The sequence below is a fragment of the Haliaeetus leucocephalus genome, unplaced genomic scaffold, assembly GCF_000737465.1.
Source record: "Haliaeetus leucocephalus isolate CR32 unplaced genomic scaffold, Haliaeetus_leucocephalus-4.0 Scaffold545, whole genome shotgun sequence".
NCBI classification, from domain to species: Eukaryota; Metazoa; Chordata; class Aves; order Accipitriformes; family Accipitridae; genus Haliaeetus; species Haliaeetus leucocephalus.
Window position 1 is genome coordinate 5,105,442 of NW_010972981.1, and position 18,149 is coordinate 5,123,590.

Sequence of the window (18,149 nt, forward strand, 5' to 3'; positions counted from 1 at the left end):
TTTTAAAGAACGATATTATCCCTGTCACAGTAAAAGGTTTATCAGTTACTTCTTATTCAACATGCAAAATGAAACAACCTCAAAGATACCATTCTAAGGTTTGAAAGGTCGAATTTAGTTTGCAATTCTTTAAAATCACACATGAATTTTGACCATAAACACTAGCATCTTCATAAAAGCTGAAAAGGTTGATATTTTTGAGGCTAAAACTGGTTACTAATATAAGCAGAAGTGGTTTCACTACATGGCTGAGTATTTAAATAGACAAAGCAGTCAGGAAATAGGTCCACCAGCAACCCTCCCCTCTGTGGAGCCCGGTAAGTGCTCGATGCTGTAAGTGTTTATTGTTTATGCTGCTGGCAGCAACGAGGCTGGGAACATTAACGTGATATGCTTGCAAAATAAACACTGAATTCAAACAGAAGGCAAGAGCCTACTTTAGCTAAAAGAATAAGACCAACCCAAAATAATAAATGTTTAGAGCCACAGGAAATATTTATTATCAACATTAATTTGTGCTATGTTTTATTTTTCTATACAACATAACTACTGCATAGCTTTCATAGCTGGAAAAAGCTTAAAGAATCACTCAGAACCAAGATGTACACAAATGAAAATTATTGTATCATCTGTCCAACATACATTCAGTGTTCCTGAGAAACTACCATATCTGAGTTGAAACTGCAAAATTAGAACACCTCCAATCAGCAGAACTAGTCTATTGCCACTGCTACAGGAATGTTATTTTACTGCTGTTACCATATTTAGTTCAATCCTTGATACTGGAAGCTGGGATCTCCTTGATGCCAACCACTTATCTCAAACGCGTCAGTGCAAATTAGAGGCAGCCCAAGCTTGTCGTGTGCTTAAGGAGAAGTGAAAAGGGGCAAGCGCTCTCATATAATGGTTTCATCCTGGTTTTAAAGCTGCTCATTTCAAGCTCAAAAATATCTGACGTTTGTATTACTGGAGACCGCTGCCCAGTTTTGTATCAGGACAGTTCTAGGAAGAATACCACAAAAGAAAGCTACCAGTGTAAGATGTATCAGTAGAAAAATGAACTAGGTTGACCAAGTAGATCATTTTTCCCCCTCTGCTTCACGTCAATCTTACGTCACACACATAGTCCTCAAGTTAAATGATTTTAAAAAGGCAACCAAGTACCAATACAAGATTATACTTCTAATAGTAAAAGATGTTTATTATTAAAACCTTCAGCTGTTCTAAAAGCAAAATAAATGGCTATTCCTCACAAATTACAGTAAGTGAGTAAATTCATGTACTTTAGAATACAACTTTCTGCTTCCTAGTATCATGGTGCAGTATGGCTTTTTATTGCTAAATTGTCAGAAAATGAAGAAAACTATAGCAATCTGATTACAAATTAATCATTGTAGCTTGACCGGATGGAAGGAAAACTTTTTGCCCTTTGACTTTTGTTGAGGTATCTTTTTAAATGACATACTGAAAGCTAATTTCAGCATTTTTGCTTTAAGCTGCATTTCTTATGGCAAATAATTAGCAGTTTCCAATGTGCACTCTGTAGCAGTGCAGGTTGAAAATTACACATCACAAACTAATGCTGTTTCGCAAGCCCTGATCCAAAAAGGGAGAAGGTGATCAGAAATTGTGGTATTGCTCTCTGTCAGGCAATGCTGACCACACCAGTACAGAACACAGCGACACAAACTGGCCTGTACCAACGGCTCTTCAACTTCAGTGAATGAGCACAGGTACAACAAATTAATACATTCCTGTAACCCCCAAAGGAACTTCAGCGTGTGTCTTTTGCACTGGTGTATATACAGATCTCCCAAAAGCAAGAGTTCAGGGTTTTTATGACATCAAGACAGAGCGAAGCATGAAGTCACCATTTATTCTTTCCTCTGACAAAAATTCTAAATGCTATAAAATCCCTACAGATCTAAACACAGCATACCTGGTCACTTCTTTATGTCCCCATAATGTTAATAGATACATATAAACACAGCTTCATGTACTCAGTCATTACTAACTACCTCTGCATCTAACAAACCTAAACATACGTATTACCTCAGATCAATATTAGCCCTTTACTGCTTTGAGGTATTATACCGAAGCACAATTAAGATGGAAGACTCTCCTCTTTTCAAAAAATATACTCCTTTCACTTAGTACCATTTTCCTATCATCTAATCCATTCTATATTTTCAAAAGTCCTGCACTATAAATAGCTTATTTTATACAAACCATGTATTTTCAAAACCCACCAGAATTCCTCTGGTAAAAAACCACTGTAAGTAAACAAAGCATTGCTCTTCCTTTTAGATTGCTCCAAAGCAGGTAACCAACTAATCCTAAGGGAGCAATTCCTCGGTACTCCAAGACAAACACGCTTACACCCTGGCCAGTGGTTTGAGCGCTCTGAAGCGTCATTAGTAAGGCAGGGAACGCAGCAGGACAGCAAACAGCTGAAGTCGGTCGGGGCAGCTGATGTGCTTTATTCAGGACCCCTCGCTCCACAGGCCCACGGAGAGAGCCGCAGGGTCTTTTAGTCAGCTGTGGCATTTCACAGAACGAAAGGCATGGGAAGCCGAATTTCTGTTTGACATTAGCAAGCTCTTCTGTATTTTGCAGTTCCCAACTTTCTCCCCCATTTACTGCAGTCTGCAGTATAAGCAGCCAAAGCAGGACTGTGGGTGTTTTTAACTGTTCTAAGAGGGAGGCAGCGACATTCATATGCTCATAGACAAATCAGCCTTGTTCCTACACCTCCTTCTGGGTCTCCCTTTGTTCCTCTGGGCAACCTTTTTTGACAGTTTTTCCACCAGAACAATGGGAGTGAGGTTTTACCTTTCAACACTTACGAAAAACCAGGGCTGTTCTCAAACCCAAGTTATTCTGCATGCACCTGTTGTATCCCCAAGATCACTGCAGGTAAGAAGAGGATTCCTGATACGGTTTCCTTTCAGGACCTAGAAAATGTCTGTCTCTAAGAAGCCATGCTGTCCCTTTCATTAGTCCTTCAGGGAGGGCCAGTTACTTCCTAGGTAACTTGCTCCCTTCCCACTACTATGTGGCTCTAAAACGACATTCAAAGAAAAGTGAAATATGCAGTAACTCTGAATTCAGGTATACACAGCGATTTAAGCGAGTCTGCGTTACTGCCCCAAACCCTTAAATACCCTCAGTTGTTGGAAATCAGCATCATGCAGCAGAAGAGTGACTGCCTGATGCCTGCACAAAAACGCTCCAGCCCTAGGGCCACTCTCCACTACACCATCATTAGTGAAGAACAACTGCGTACTTAGCACACAGAGTCCAGAATGAGAAGACGCTTTAGTCCTAAACTTCAGTATTGCAAGTGCTTTGCTTGTCAGTTCTTCAGTAAAAGAAGCGTTTTCTAGGGAATCACGATGACACGTACAAATGTCCCCCAAGTATCAAATCCACTAGATTCCCCAGATGCTTGAGCATCAGTACCTGGCGAAGTGCTAGCCCCCAGATTCCAGCGGGGTCCCAACAGCCAAGCTGCTTCCCATAGCTCGCATTCCCACTGCCAGGAGGGGAGAGGGCACCGGGCTCTGTCCCCCGTGACAGCTGGGACACCCGACAGCCTTCCAATTAAGCCAGTGACACCAGTGCACCCCAGGGCCTTTAGGTGGATCGCACAGGTGTCACTGACTTAATTGGAAGATGGCAGGGTTGCACAGCTGTCAGAGGACGCTAATTTGGCCTGTAGTATTTGCATTTCTGGTAGCAAAGATAGAGGAGAGTGAAAGATCCCAGGTTGGCCGTCACAGCCCAAGCTGAGTTTGTGGGTATGACAATTAAAAAGAAGAAAAAAAGAAAACCCGGCCAAAGTCTCTCCCGTGTCAAGTTCCACTCACAGCCATAGATAGCCATCTGCTCCCCCATTCGCAAGTACCAAAGCTACTACAGTTTATGCCAGCTGGTTCTGGGGTCCTCGAGGGATTTCATGCTGAGAACAGGCTGTGTTTGTGGACCTTGCCATACCTAGCAAAAGTCATACAGAAGGTGGTTCTACACTGTTTAGCTGAATACTAGAGAAATTCTTACCTGGGGAGCAGCCACTTTTCAGCACTGCACAAAGTAGCCCCCTCTGTCCCCCCAAAAGGAGGATAAGCAAGCCATTGTGAAACCCCATATATCAAACTCGAGTTACCCCAGAGCAGGAATTTGTAAAACAAACATTTGTATGTTTAGGAATACTAGTTCGAAACCAAATTGCTTCAAATTGCTTAAGAAGTTCAGGACCCCTGTTTTAAATAAAAAGTCTCGTAACTGCAGTCAGAACACTTAATCCAGTTCAACATTTTATGAAGAGTCAACCTCCCTCCTTCCTACTGAAAATTATTTTATAGGGCAGGAAGGTCCAGACCCATCCCACAATGCCTGAAGCAGGGGAGATCCCCCACTCCCTCACTTGCTGATTACACTTGAGGCAGACTCACAAGTCCCACTGCGTATTATAAATCCAAATTTTAATCTTAAGACATGTTTTTCTTCACAATACTGTCTTCATTGCTAACAAAAAAAAAGTTTTCAGAACTTCTCCAGCCCCCATCATATAAATGGCAATTTAGGAAAAAAAAAAGTTGGAATTAGAAAATACTCAGATTACTTGATTCCAAGTAATTTTATAGCCAACTGCTATGATCTAAACAGGATACCCCAAACATCAGTGCTTAAGATTAGTCTAACTGAGGTTAGGTGCCAGCTCTCCAAACATAACCCATTTTTGCTTCCGTCTTACAGCATGACAGCACACAGCTCCCGTTCTAGAGGAACCTGTTTCAGCAAAAGCTGTTCCAGCTTCCCTTTGCCATGAGGGCCAAATTTCAGTGTATTCCAAGAAGAAAAACTAAAATCTGACCAAATATGTTGAATCACAAAACAGTTTGGGTTGGAAGGGGCCTTTAAAAAGACCATCCAGTTCCGATTCCCCTGCCATGGGCAGGGACACCTTCCACCAGACCAGGTTGCTCAAAGCCCCATCCAACCTGGCCTTGAACACTGCCAGGGATGGGGCATCCACAAATTCTCTGGGTGACCTGTTCCAGTGCCTCATCACCCTCACAGTGAAGAACTTCTTCCTTATATCTAACCTAAATCTACCCTCTTTCAGTTTAAAGCCATTACCCCTTGTCCTATCACTACATGCCCTTGTAAAAAGTCCCTCCCCAGCTTTCCTGCAGGCCCCCTTTAGGTACTGGAAGGCTGCTGTAAGGTCTCCCCAGAGCCCTCTCTTCTCCAGGCTGAACAACCCCAACTCTCTCAGCCTGTCTTCGTAGGAGAGGTGCTCCAGCCCTCTGAACAAGTCTTACTGTATAATTCCACATGGGACGAGCAATTTTCAAAAAGTGAAAAAAAATTTTCCCAAATTGAAAATGCTGTTATGTTTCACTAAAAATCACCACAAAACTACAATGGTGCAATGTAATTTGACCTACAGTGTCATTTATGCTATTATTTGTGTTGATCTTAAACTGTATCTGAACATTGCCCAGCGGGGTAATTTCTAACTGGCCACAGACACTTCACTTTACAGGACATATTATTACAGTTCTGTCCAAGAAATATGTAGGAGTATGTTTGAAGAAAGCATTCTCCAAAAACATCTGCATGCATTTCAGTTTTAAAACAATTTCCTACATAATTTAAACAAGTTTGCAAGGGATCAACATTGTATGCATTATATTGATGTCATCGTAATTGTGCTGCTTAAGCATCTGCACTTTTAATACTAAAATATGAAACTACTGCCATGTCAATAAAATGGCAGTTTAATGGGAGAATAAATGGCTTCTCATGTTTTGATCAAAACAATAGAAATACTGACATACTGTGGCACAAAATTAGTATAAATAGACTTTATTGAAGTCAGTACCTTTGTACTGAAGCTGAAGATTGTGTCTACATAAGCACAAGTTGTAACATTTCACAACTTCTAAAAGGAATGTCAACAATTACAACGATCATGCATACCATGGTCGATAATCACATTTTTAGAAGCATTTTCAACCATTTCTAAAGAAATGCTTATAACATTGTTATATATAGAACTACTTTCAATAAACTGCAAAACATTGATCAGCTTTTCCAGTATGAGCTACAGTGTCAACACAAAAGGGAGGCATAAATGTTTAATTTATGAAATCAGAATGGAATATTTACTGTAAAGAAAAATTAAAAAGCTTTCAAATAAAGGCCATTATTGAACCAAAGTGAAGAGCACAACTTGAACTTTGAATCCTTTCATCTCTTAAAGCTGTCCTCTGAATAACTTCAGTTCAAAGCACAAATTCAGTACTGTGAGTATTCCTTGGACTGAAGTTTGGCAATGATGCGATCCAACTGTCTCTTTGCTTCGCACTGTGGAAAATTGCTCATGTCATAATATTGAGGGGCAATTTTCACCAGCCTGTCAAAAAAGGAAAAGTTTGTTACTAATACTCAAACTTTCAGATGCATCCTACAGAAATTCTACAACCGAGGGAAACAGAAATTATCCACTACTTTCAGCTCATTCTGCGACTCCAAGATTATTGGAAATTTATACACATGCACACACATTTAAAATCTCAGTCCCATCCTGTGCAAGTGCCCAAGTCCAAAGCAAAAAAGCACACACTCCAGTCTCACAAGATGCTCCTGTTCAGCCATATGTCCCTTACAGACCCACACTGCTGCTTCAGTACGTGCCATAGTAGCCCCCATCCAGTCAGAGCTGCTGCTTAATGTCAAAGTTCACAAGCCACAGAACTGTGGCTAAATACCAGTTTGCTTGAAAATACAGTTCAGCCTTAGCCATTTTAAGCTTGAAAATGCAACCAAGGCCACAGGATCCTGCTTTAGGCTATACCGCGCTTGCTGAGAAAAAGAATTCTAAGGAAGGATTCAAACATGTATTTTCCATTAAAATACTACGGACAGTACACACGTGCTATGTTTCCTGGCTTACAAATTGTTAAACTCTCTGCACAACAGCACACAATTTCAACAGTTGAAAAGCATCCCACATCCCCAAAGCTTACAACTTGGCAGTTTAAGTACAACTTTAAAGATAGGCAAGAAGACTCAGATCTCTGCTTGTCTGCAGAGGATCAGGCCTCCGATTTCCTTGTTATACACGCTATTGACAAATTAAATATTACAACAAGGCAGGTTGTACCGGTATTACCACCGTGTGCCTTCGTGTGGCAGTGAATCCTGTTCAGATCCTTCTGGAAAAATTAGACACCTACTGCGAAGAGAGGTCCCAGTTCTTGAGAGCAAAGGCATCTACTGGTACCTCTTAAGTATAAAAATGGGTGCTAGGACATAGCCCCAAACCTAGCATCTCCAAGCAGCTTCTTCTCAACAGGCTTACTAAAGTAACTGGTTTTAAGTCAAGCATCTCTCTGCGCACTGCATACAGAGCCTGGGCATCTGAGTTTCACACACAACTCCTACAAACAGAAATGTGTATCCACAAAGAAAACCTTTAGTCATCTACAAGATCTCAAGTCTATGCCATTGTTGTTCCCCAAACCATTTTAATAACATTAGCTTCAGGAAAAGTGAAAGGAATTACCTCAATTTCAAGAAAGGAAAAAGAAAAACAAGAGCTTTACAGTAGGTCATGACTGTTTTAAGAGTTCTGGCTTACCATTCTGGCTTGATGTCTGTACATGTCCGGATGTAATTCTTTGTTGTAAGGACAAACTCATTATAGAGCACCCATTCTGGTTTATGATCAAGAACAGTGGAGGGATGCAACTGCACCACCTGGTTATCTTTTACTGTTAGGTAATGCCCTGTTCGTTCCAAATGTGCCACCTAAGTAAAAAGACATTCTTTCATTAACACAGGCAATTTTTAAATGAAGTGATTTAAAGCTGACTGGTAAGTGTTCTATACAAAATCTACTAGCCCAACTTTCAAGCCTCATCTAAATTTGGCACATTATTTGACCACTTCAACTATTCAGGTTTTTTTAAGAGACACAATCAAGATGCCAGATGTTTTTGCAAACTGCCATGGTAAATGTATATTCCAATATACAATTCAAGCAATATACAGAAATAGTTATTACCCAAAAAGAAGAATCATTACTAGAACAGCAGCAACGCAAACAGAAGCACTGGAAAGAAATGTCTATTGGACAGGTTTGTAACATCACACAAAGTCAACTGTGGTCTACTACAGACATTTGCTTCAAGCACTTCGTTGCAGCAGCTATTGTGGGACCAGTAAGCCACCATGTTATCCTTTCAAGTTTTTATTAGTGCAGTGTTTCAGTAGTAATTTTACTGATGCACATATTATTCTGCAAATCCTCTCACACAGTGGGCCTGAAAAAAATGCCAGTCCAGTAAGAATAGGAAGTTTAGTATGTCAGAAATAAGAACAGTCTTGTTACAGCATGAGCTTCAGAGCTGGAAAATGTAGGTTCAGCAACACACTTCTGCTGTGACCTTGGTGAAAATCAATTAACCTCTCTCTGACTAAGCTTCTTGCTCTGTGAAAGGGAATAATGCCTACCTCGCTGAGATGCTCTGATACCTAGCTCATTAAGATTGGGTAAAGCAGACAGTTATCCTTAGGAGGATATCCTCTGTACGAACAGTTAATCTAACAGAACAGGTAACTAAAATTAACCTTTTGATACTGGCAATTCAAGATGACCTCAGCACTTACTTCATTGCATGTATATACAGACACAAAAATACTGTAAAAAGATTAAGCAGGATGGACAATGGCTGAAAGATGTCTGAAAGACATTTTTTATCAGATCACCATTAGCTGTTCTCCTTTAATACAGGCTGTGTACTTCCTTGTTTTCTTAATTCCTAGGTATAGCTCCCCTTTTTTTTTTTTTTGATTAGGTTAAAATTGCAGGACTTCTAAAGCAATAGCTACCTGCAATTTTAAGTCAGAATATCTCTTAGTACCAAACTACTTATTTTGAGTGTGCTTCTCTCTTATATTTTATGACATTAATATCCAGAACATGTTTTAGGAGTGGAACAAAGTATTTCAATAGTTTGCAAATCTTTTCACCCAAGATTTTAGATATTACACTGCTACTTCATTTCAAGTCTGGGGAGCCAAGAGAGGCTCTTTTAAATGGAGATTAACAGTGCACTGTCTGTAACGATTTAGGCTTAATTTCTTTCAACTCAATCCAATGTTTGCAAAATCAAATAGCACTGTAGCTGCAAACCAGACTAGACTAGAAACTCATCTGTCACAGACCTAGCACAATCACAGCACATATGTTGCTGCGGGATTATGCTTTTTTTTTTTTTAAAGGAAGGTGGTTTGTTGTTTTTTGTTTTTTTTTAATCGACTTCATTTTTCAGATCAAAAACACGCCTACAAACATATTTGGGTGCTTTATCTGTTTCTGTTCTTCCTATAAAAAGACAAACTATTTATTTATTTAGGTTTCATTCTAGAAAACAGTGTGCTGTTAAATTTAAATCAAGACAATTTATCTTTAGCACCTCAGTCTCACTTAGATATACTAAAATAGTAAAGTCTTATCATCTAGCTTTCCCAAATACATACAATTTCCTTTTCCATGTCAGTTATAATGATAGTAAAGAGTTGTATTTCTTGTTTACTTTGTGTAATTCTGAAGTAAAAAGATTTTGACATAACTATTTAAGCATACTAAAAAAAAAAAAGAAATGCTACTGAAAAGTATAGTTAGGTCTTAATTTCCAGAGAAGAACAGGGACTGGAATAACCCAAATTAAGAAAAAAAAAAGTTTCCTTAGAACATGGATATCAGGGATAAGTCACCTTTAAGTGGTTACACACTATTGTGACTTATTTCGATCCTGAGCTAACACTGAGCTACAGTATTTATCCTATTTAGATGTTTCTATTAAGTATGCTTGTTAGCACACGGATTGGTAAAGAATTTCAGGTTCAGTAATGGCAACGCTATCATGAAATATGCACCGTGAAGCTATGGCTCCACAGCAAGCAATGATGATCTGTCAGCTACTACATCTTCCTGCTCCGTCCTGGCCTGAGCTGTTTCAACACAGAGAGCCAATTCTGCTTCTTCTCTGAAGGTGTAAGTGGCTTGCCAGATCACTACGCTAGAAGAATTTAGAATGGGCTCAGGCAAGCAGCACAGTTGACATAAGGGAGTTAACAAGGACACAGGTGAGGCAGCATATATGCTTAAGCTCCTTCGAACCCCTGGCATGCAACCAATTCCAGTGCCTGTAAAATACAATGTAGTGGTGGTTGGCCTGGATGTCCTCCTGAGGTCCCTTTCAACCTCAACCATTCTATGATGTTTTTCAGAGTATAAAAAGCATGAGCTTCCACAGAATCATACAAAGCATGTCTAGGAAATGGGTTCATTTTTCAATGAGTAGTGGTAGTATGCAAGACACTAGGGAACACACTTGAACCCCAAGATCATCAAGGAATCTGTCATGTATTAGTATAAAACATTAGGGAAAAAGCTATTAGCAGTATTGACTACACAACATAAGGAGCTACACGAACATGACTCAAAGGATCATGAAGAACCAAGCCAGCCCATGCATCTCTGCAACAGGTTACTCTGCAGACCGAGAAAGCCCACCTACTGATGATTTAGAGACAATTATAATGATTTTATCAACATGACAAACCCACATGGAAACAGCGGCCACCATGGCACATGCCACCATAGGAAAAGGTTTCAGTTCAAGTTCTCATAACAGAGGTTTCAAGGATGTCACAATTTTATTAAGTATGACACGCCCTCCTCTGAAATTTTAAGTGTGGTTGTGGTTATTTATTATCTATCACACCACTGAACCCAGAGGGCCCAACCAAGGGTCTTTAGTCAAACATGTCAAACACTGTAAATACAAATCACTTAAAAGGGCAAGAGCAGGAGTAGCATCACAAGATCCAACCTTTTTTAGATTCAAGGCTACAAATTTTGGCAGGCAGTTTAGAGAAATGATTGGGTTTTGTCTTTCTTTTCAAAAAAAGAATGCTAGTATGCACCAGAGGAGCAATGTCAGTTCCTTGGATTTTTGAAATTTCTGCTTGCAGAGCATGCAACAGTGTTTCTGAAGGTATTAAAAAGTTTTAAACTGTTCTTCTGCATTCTTAAAGAGCTAAAAGAATACCATTAAATGCACTAGTGACCACCTTCATGTCATAGGTTTATTTTATTACCATTCTATTATTGTAGGAGCCTGATTATGTAAAGACTTCAAAAATATACATCATTCTATATAAAAAATAGCACCAAAGACTGAGTAGCAGCAAGAATGAGATTTTAATTAGTACTCCAATCATCTGACATCCAACTTCCTGTACAGCACAGGTCATTTAATTTCATCCTCTGGAGTGACCCTGATATATTCTGTGTTTGACTAAGCCATATCTTCCAAAAAAAGATACCAAGCTTGATTTGAAGACACCACAGGACTTTGTTGCACCTTTAAATTCTGCCTTAAATTTTGAAATATCAATTTTTGTTCTGCCTTCACTACTAGATTGGAAATACAATTATAAAAACCTAAGTTCTTTAAGACAACTGGCAATACCAGTCTCGAAAAAAAAATCACAAAGAAGATGACCCATCTTAAAGATACTTTGTTATTTGCTTACCTTTTCCAATTCAACAGTTTCCTTATTTCCTGTAGTATAATTATTTTTTGCTTCATCTTTACCACACAATTATTTCAGCTACATATCTATTAAGACTTAAAAATTTATAAGCTTAGTTTTTCTACTTCTGTTGAGTAAATAATCACCTATACCTAGTTCTTGAGTTTTGTTACCAAATTGTGATTGTTATACTGGTACAATTTTCCAATCCCTCTCCTTTCTTAAGGTAGATGTCTAGCACTAAAGTATTGAGAAAGCATTATTTCTCTGAGGTATTTTATTTTCAATGAGCAGTTTCTTAGCAATCTTGCAAGCATCACTCTTGCTCCGTTTTATATATACATTGCAGATTCTGATGTGTGATACAGAAATATTTACTGAAAAAATCCAACAAAAGTTTACCACTCTAAAAACGAGAAGAAACCAGGGACACAGCTCAGAAATTTTATGAGACACTTAACGTCTTGTCAGTATCTATCCTTACAGAAGTTTTTCTACACACAGAATTGTTGGCAGTTTGAAACTATTTTACTCTTCCCTTTGCCCATCTATGGCAGATTTACTGGAATTCAAATTTGTATTTAAATATTAAGGGTAAAGACATAATTCATCACCAGAAATTCCACACTTATCAGTCACTGACACGCAACTGAAGGCAGGCAAATTTACAGTACTTGGTACTAACTATATAATTAGTACTATTTCAATAGTTAATACAGGCTCACTGTCTGACATCAACCACAGGTCTTGATTAGTACAGGAATTTCTACAGTAAAATTTTATGATTGTTTTTGGGACACTATGCAATCACCAAAGTATAAAACAATGCAGCCAATTCTGAACTATTTCAGAACAATGGCTACTACTGGTTTTTTACACTTCACACTGCATTTTTAAACTTAAGGAATTTGAAGAATCAACTTCTGCCATGTGTTGCCCATAGACCTTAGTACTTTACATGCAGAGACCATCTACAGTACCTGCACACACTTTGCAAGTGCTCAGACTTGGAATTCCTCACATGTTCTGTACTAAGAGGACAAAGAATGATGTATGCATTTAATTACTCAGGTTTTCTGAACACGAGCCCCCAAATGCCAGAGCCTGAATATCTGCTTAGAGAGGGTACAATGTGCATACAGACTACATTTTTAGGTAATTCAGCTGCAGGTAAGCAACATCTCTTCTAGGTATTTGTAAGTTTTTATAAGTATTTTTACGTTTTCTACTGAAGGTTACTTAAAGCAACATGGGAATTCATGACAGAAGGTACAGAGTCAAGGTCAAACAGCTATCACACTATCATGGAGGTTAAAGTCAAAGAAACTCAAAATAAAATGGACTCAAACACGTCAAAGGAGAAGAGAAACTGTTGAAATGGCTTCCTCCCCAAATACCTTCAACAGGTCTGCCATAGCTGCCTCTTGATTCAGCCCAAAAACTCAACTAGGTATATTGGGTGAGGGAGGTGGTAAACAACCTATTGACCATGGAAGCCCAAGGAGGCTTCTGGAAAGGCTTTCATTTTCATCTGTGTGAGCCTACTACTCTATTCACAGCAAAAATATCAAGTCAGATCTTTAATTCCTGGACAGTAGAGACCAAAAAGCTACCTGCACTGATAGTGCAGTTCCACATCCACAGCAGGAAAACATCTATTACAGGAAGAGTTTCACTCTGAGTAACATAAAACAAACTGACAATGCACAAACTTCCAAGGACGTGACCTCCTATAGGTCCAAGCAAATGAAGGAACCCATAGGGTGCTCTTGACAAGCAAAAGTGCAACTGTGGCAATCGGACCTGCCTGAACCAGCTAGGGCCCAACAAGGACTGTTGGGCAGAACTGTTCTTTGTCTTGCAAAACATTTACAGAATTAAAGGTGTAGGTGGGAATGCATACTAAACCATCCCCCAGGATGAGGAAAACATGTCCCAAAAGCAAGGACTGAACAGCGACTAGCCTGCTTGTCTGAAGGGTTACAGCAAGTCAGTCTTTAGAACCATTTTAATATTTAGAAGCAGCCAACAGCCTTAATCTCCCATTTGCATTACAGCAAAATGTAGTTACTGACATTGATATTCTGAAAATATTCTGAAAACTCACAAACATGTTTCTGCTACCAACTGACTGGCTTAGCTCTGGGGAAGGCACTGATTCCTCAGTGGGGCAGGGAGAGGGGTTTAAATGTATGTGGTACCCAAGTCTGTGCCCCAGTCAGGATGTGGTAAGTGCATGCCTCTCAAGCTGCTTGCCATTCTAACCTGCACAGCACTAAACAATGGTTCCCTTTTCAACTGGAAAGCTTTTGTGCTCAAATACCACTAGAGCATAGCTCAAGTGAAAAATTAGGAAATGCCATGGCCACTGGTCAGCCTCTTAAGGATAACAAAGTTGTGTTCTCCAGAAGTGAGATATTAGGCTGTAGAAGAGGCATTGCCAAGATGTGTCAGAACACATGTTGGCTGGGAAAAACATTATCCCAACAGTCCAAAGTCAATGAGGATGAAGATCCACTCCCATTACAGGTTCTGGACCCCTGCGTCTACAAGAGCCAGCAAAGAGATTCTTCTAGCCCCAGGGATGAATGCTGAAGAGAAAAAACACAGCACAAAGGGACTATGCCAAAAAAACAACAACAACAAAAAAAACCCCACACCCCAAAAACCAAAACAAAACACAATGAAGAAAAAAACACAGCCTGCATTCTAGCTCAGAGGCATGCTTAATTCAAAATGCAAAGCATCCAGGAGGTAGCAGTGGAAGCTGGCTTCCATACCATCCTGGTACAAGAGGCAAATGAGTTACAAACAGCATACATTTTGAGATTACAGACCTGCTACAGTACTTGTGACTCATGTAATTTAAAAGTGAAATATAAATATGGAAAATATGCAAAAGAAAAGACCCCCCCTTCTATAAGGATTACATATAATTAATATTTATATACAACTATACTTACCCTATTCATATCAGATTACAAATAATTTAAGAACTACATATTCTGCAGTTACTTTGAAATTTCTTATGAAGTTACTTCCTTATCTATTCAGAAGTTAGCAGTCAATTCCTGACTGGTCATGCCAGAAACAGTATTTTGATACTAGTAAGGTTGCTTACAACTTCTCTTCCAACTAAGATTTGACTAAAGAAAGTACTACTTGAGTAATAACCAAGCAACCTGACAAAGGCTAGGTGGTAATATAATTACCCATATATAATTTAAGTATCATTCATAAAGTTTTGATCAATCATAATAAACATACTAACATTAAAAGCCACATAAACACTGAACTATGTTCCCTACAAGAACACACACATACCTGCATGAAATACCCAGTAACTAATGCCTTTCTTATGTTGATGTAATAGTCTCGGCTGGTAAAGTCTGTGCTTCTACGAGGCAAATTAAATCTATCCATGATTCGTGACAGCTGTTGGCGTACATTGTCTGCAGACATCAGGGACCTGTAGTTAATGAAGTTGTCATAACACCACTGAACCGACTCATGATCTGCAATATTTAAAAACATGAATCAAAAATGAGTATTTCATCCAATTAGAACAAGTAAATAAAACACCAAATATCCAATTGATCAGTCAGATGAACCAGAAAAAAATACCCATAAACTTTTATAAACAACAACAGCTCTTATTCAGTCAATTTCTTGCTTTAGATAACTTGCCCAAATTGTTTTCTTTTCAGGAAACATGTGGTCAGGACAAAAGAAAATTAGCTTTTTTCCCCCCTCACCAACATAACATACACACAATTGCTGATGTTTTGCTGAAATACCACACCAATAAATTTTGCACATTTCAAAAATCACACCCTGCAACTAGAAAAATCATCTTTCAAAACTGCAGTGTAAAATGTAACTGAACATAAGGAACACTGCACAATCTTTTAACTGTAGTGTGCAATGAACACAAAAGAAGATTGTACGTAATTATATTGTATTTGAGAAACTAAACCCTCCTTAAGTTAAGCATTCAAGTAACAGTTAAGAGCTAATCTAATACTAAGTGTGATGCACCTCACAGCAGTTTAAGTAAGTGTAGGTGACTGGCAAAATACAGTGTCAGTAACAGAACTCTGTACTCTTAAGTTACTGTTTCTACTGCTGATTGCTCTAATAAGAAATCTGTTAAGACACTAAGCCTAAGCCATTCTGTCAGGATAAAAACCTGCATGTTTAACACCAGGAAACCCAGTTCTCCCTACCAATTCTGTTACTTTTCAAGTGATGCTCAAGTGATATCAGTTTAATAATCTAACAAAACCAGCCTTAAAAATGAATACAAAGTATCTCTTGTACAGAGAAAGACTATTCTTAATTTGCATTGAAAAGAAGGAAGGTTACATAATTTGAGGAAAGTTTAAATTCTTTCTGCGCTTTATCTTACAGAATATATTTAAAATGAAGTATGAACACTGACACTCTTGTACACTATACAGTAGAATCATAATTTAAGTACCATAGCATGTTACTTTCTATGCCATTTGAACTGTGCATTTTAGATAACCCATAACTGTTTTATATTGTTCTAGATACAAACAGTAGCAGCATTTTGTCTTCTGATCCTGAATCCCAAAAACCGTACTCAATTTCACAGTGAAACTGAACAAGAGATTATTCCCCAAATAATTCCATCTTTCAGTAACCTGAGCATGAAAGCAGCAGCTTCCAGAAACATGCACACACAAAAATGTCTGCAAGACATACCGGATCCTGTTAACTAAAAAGCTAATAGAAAAAAACAAGCAACAGATGTCTTCAATTCACAGGTGTTTAGTAGAAGTCTCTTGGCTATTGTTTTGAACAGTTTTGAATACTTTTGTTTGGACTTCTACTCTGAAGATAGCCTTATTTTGGATTGCCACATAATGATACAGTGTTAGAATGTTCCAATGCAAATTCCTAGATCAAAGCTGCAACAGAAAGGGGCACTGAGTTGTGTTTGGTTTTACTCAGGATAAAAGATTGTTGCTTTTTTGTTTGCTTACAAGAAAATACAACTGGAGCACTTAATTTAACCTGGCTGGTGGTTACGAGTCATCTTTTTACTTGCCGCCAGGACAAGTCACTGTTAAAGAAGTGTGCCACCTGCACAGACATTTTTCAAGAGAACTCCTAGCTTCACCTGTTCATTCCCATCTTTTTCAAGCTGCTAAAATATGCTTACCTATGCTGAGGACGACCATACATTTTCCCTAAAATCCATACATAGAAATGAGGTAAATTAAATAAATTTATTGTACAGCTCTAAGTTACTTCTTGTTGATGCATCACCCCTTTGCCTATCAATCCATCCCAAGGCCTTATTACAGAATTCCTAACTATATTAAAAAGTTAGGATTAAAAAGGTTTTGGTTCTAGGAACATATTCCTTCTCCAAATTCACAGTATTTTCTGCACCGCTCTCCCTGAAAAATTACTAAGCAATTAAGCAGATTTTTCTGTAATTACTGTCAGATAACAAACTTCCAAGATTTCTTAATTATAGGAACACTTACTTCCTTCTGTCCAAGGTTACTCAGCATTGATTTAAAAGCCTGGCTTCTCTCTGTACTCATCGGTTTATTACATGATCTTTTGGCTAGTTTTTTGTTTCCCCCCCCCCCCCAAGGAAAGTAGTACTTAAATCTTTTACATATTTAAAAAAAATATTTAAGATTACAGTACAGTGGGTCAAAAAACAAGCCCAAGCCTTTCAACTGTCCTTGGAACCCAGGAACAAAAGCTGGCAGGACAAAGTATTACAAATAATTTTGCTAAAACAGGTGCACACTTACTTTGTTTGAAAGCATGGTAGACATTCAGCAACGTCAAATGATCTCCATCTATGTGGGCAAACCTCATCTTGGCTTCATCTGCTGCTTTCTTTGCTTCCGTGGGGCGAACAAAACACTGTGGGACTAAACAAGGTTGGTATGGGCCCAACACAAACGCCCATATCGATGAGTCACGCATTCACAGATAGAGGAACAAGGCCTAGCTAGGTCAGTTCACAGAGCATAGGGCAGGGCAGGATGGCCTCCAACTGCATCTTGGACTGTTTACTACCTTGATTTGGTACATCAACACCTAACCACATCTGTAAGACAAGAGGGTTTCAAAGCTACAGAGTACCTGATTATTTTAATAGAACTATATGTAGGCATCAAAATCTCTAGTCTGAAGGCCATCAAGATTGCCTATGTATACTGGAAGGCTGAACAGATCTTAGTTCAAGAGCCAGTGCTGATAGCTCTACCAGGAGCTAGTACCCCATGTAACAACACACTTTAATTGCAAATTTGCTTTCTCAGAAACCCTCTATGGACAGAGTGAAGAAGATAGTTCTGAAACTGTACTGCACTAGCAGTCTAAACAAACATGAGTTTTATCACAAATCTGCTACTAGACAGAACACACTAGTGTAGTCAAGTCCTCTTACCCAGATGGTATTGTTATCAGCACTGGTATACAGAAACATGTGAATGAAGGTACTAATACAAGTCTATAGGTTGTGATGGTAGCGGTAG

At 38.8% G+C, this 18,149-nt stretch overlaps 1 protein-coding gene across 2 annotated transcripts in view; it reads right to left on the bottom strand.

The window, feature by feature from the left end:
• Positions 1 to 5,858: 5,858 nt before the first annotated feature.
• The window catches only part of DHX15 (DEAH (Asp-Glu-Ala-His) box helicase 15), a 47,664-nt gene continuing 35,373 nt past the window's right edge, over positions 5,859 to 18,149 (bottom strand). For both annotated transcript variants that reach the window (XM_010576854.1, XM_010576855.1), the window contains exons 11-14: positions 17,418 to 17,540; positions 14,944 to 15,134; positions 7,652 to 7,821; positions 5,859 to 6,424 (exon numbers count right to left, since the gene is read on the bottom strand). In XM_010576854.1, coding sequence (XP_010575156.1) covers positions 6,307 to 6,424; positions 7,652 to 7,821; positions 14,944 to 15,134; positions 17,418 to 17,540 — 602 coding nt within the window. In that variant the 3' untranslated portion in view covers positions 5,859 to 6,306. The remainder of the gene's footprint in view (positions 6,425 to 7,651; positions 7,822 to 14,943; positions 15,135 to 17,417; positions 17,541 to 18,149) is intronic.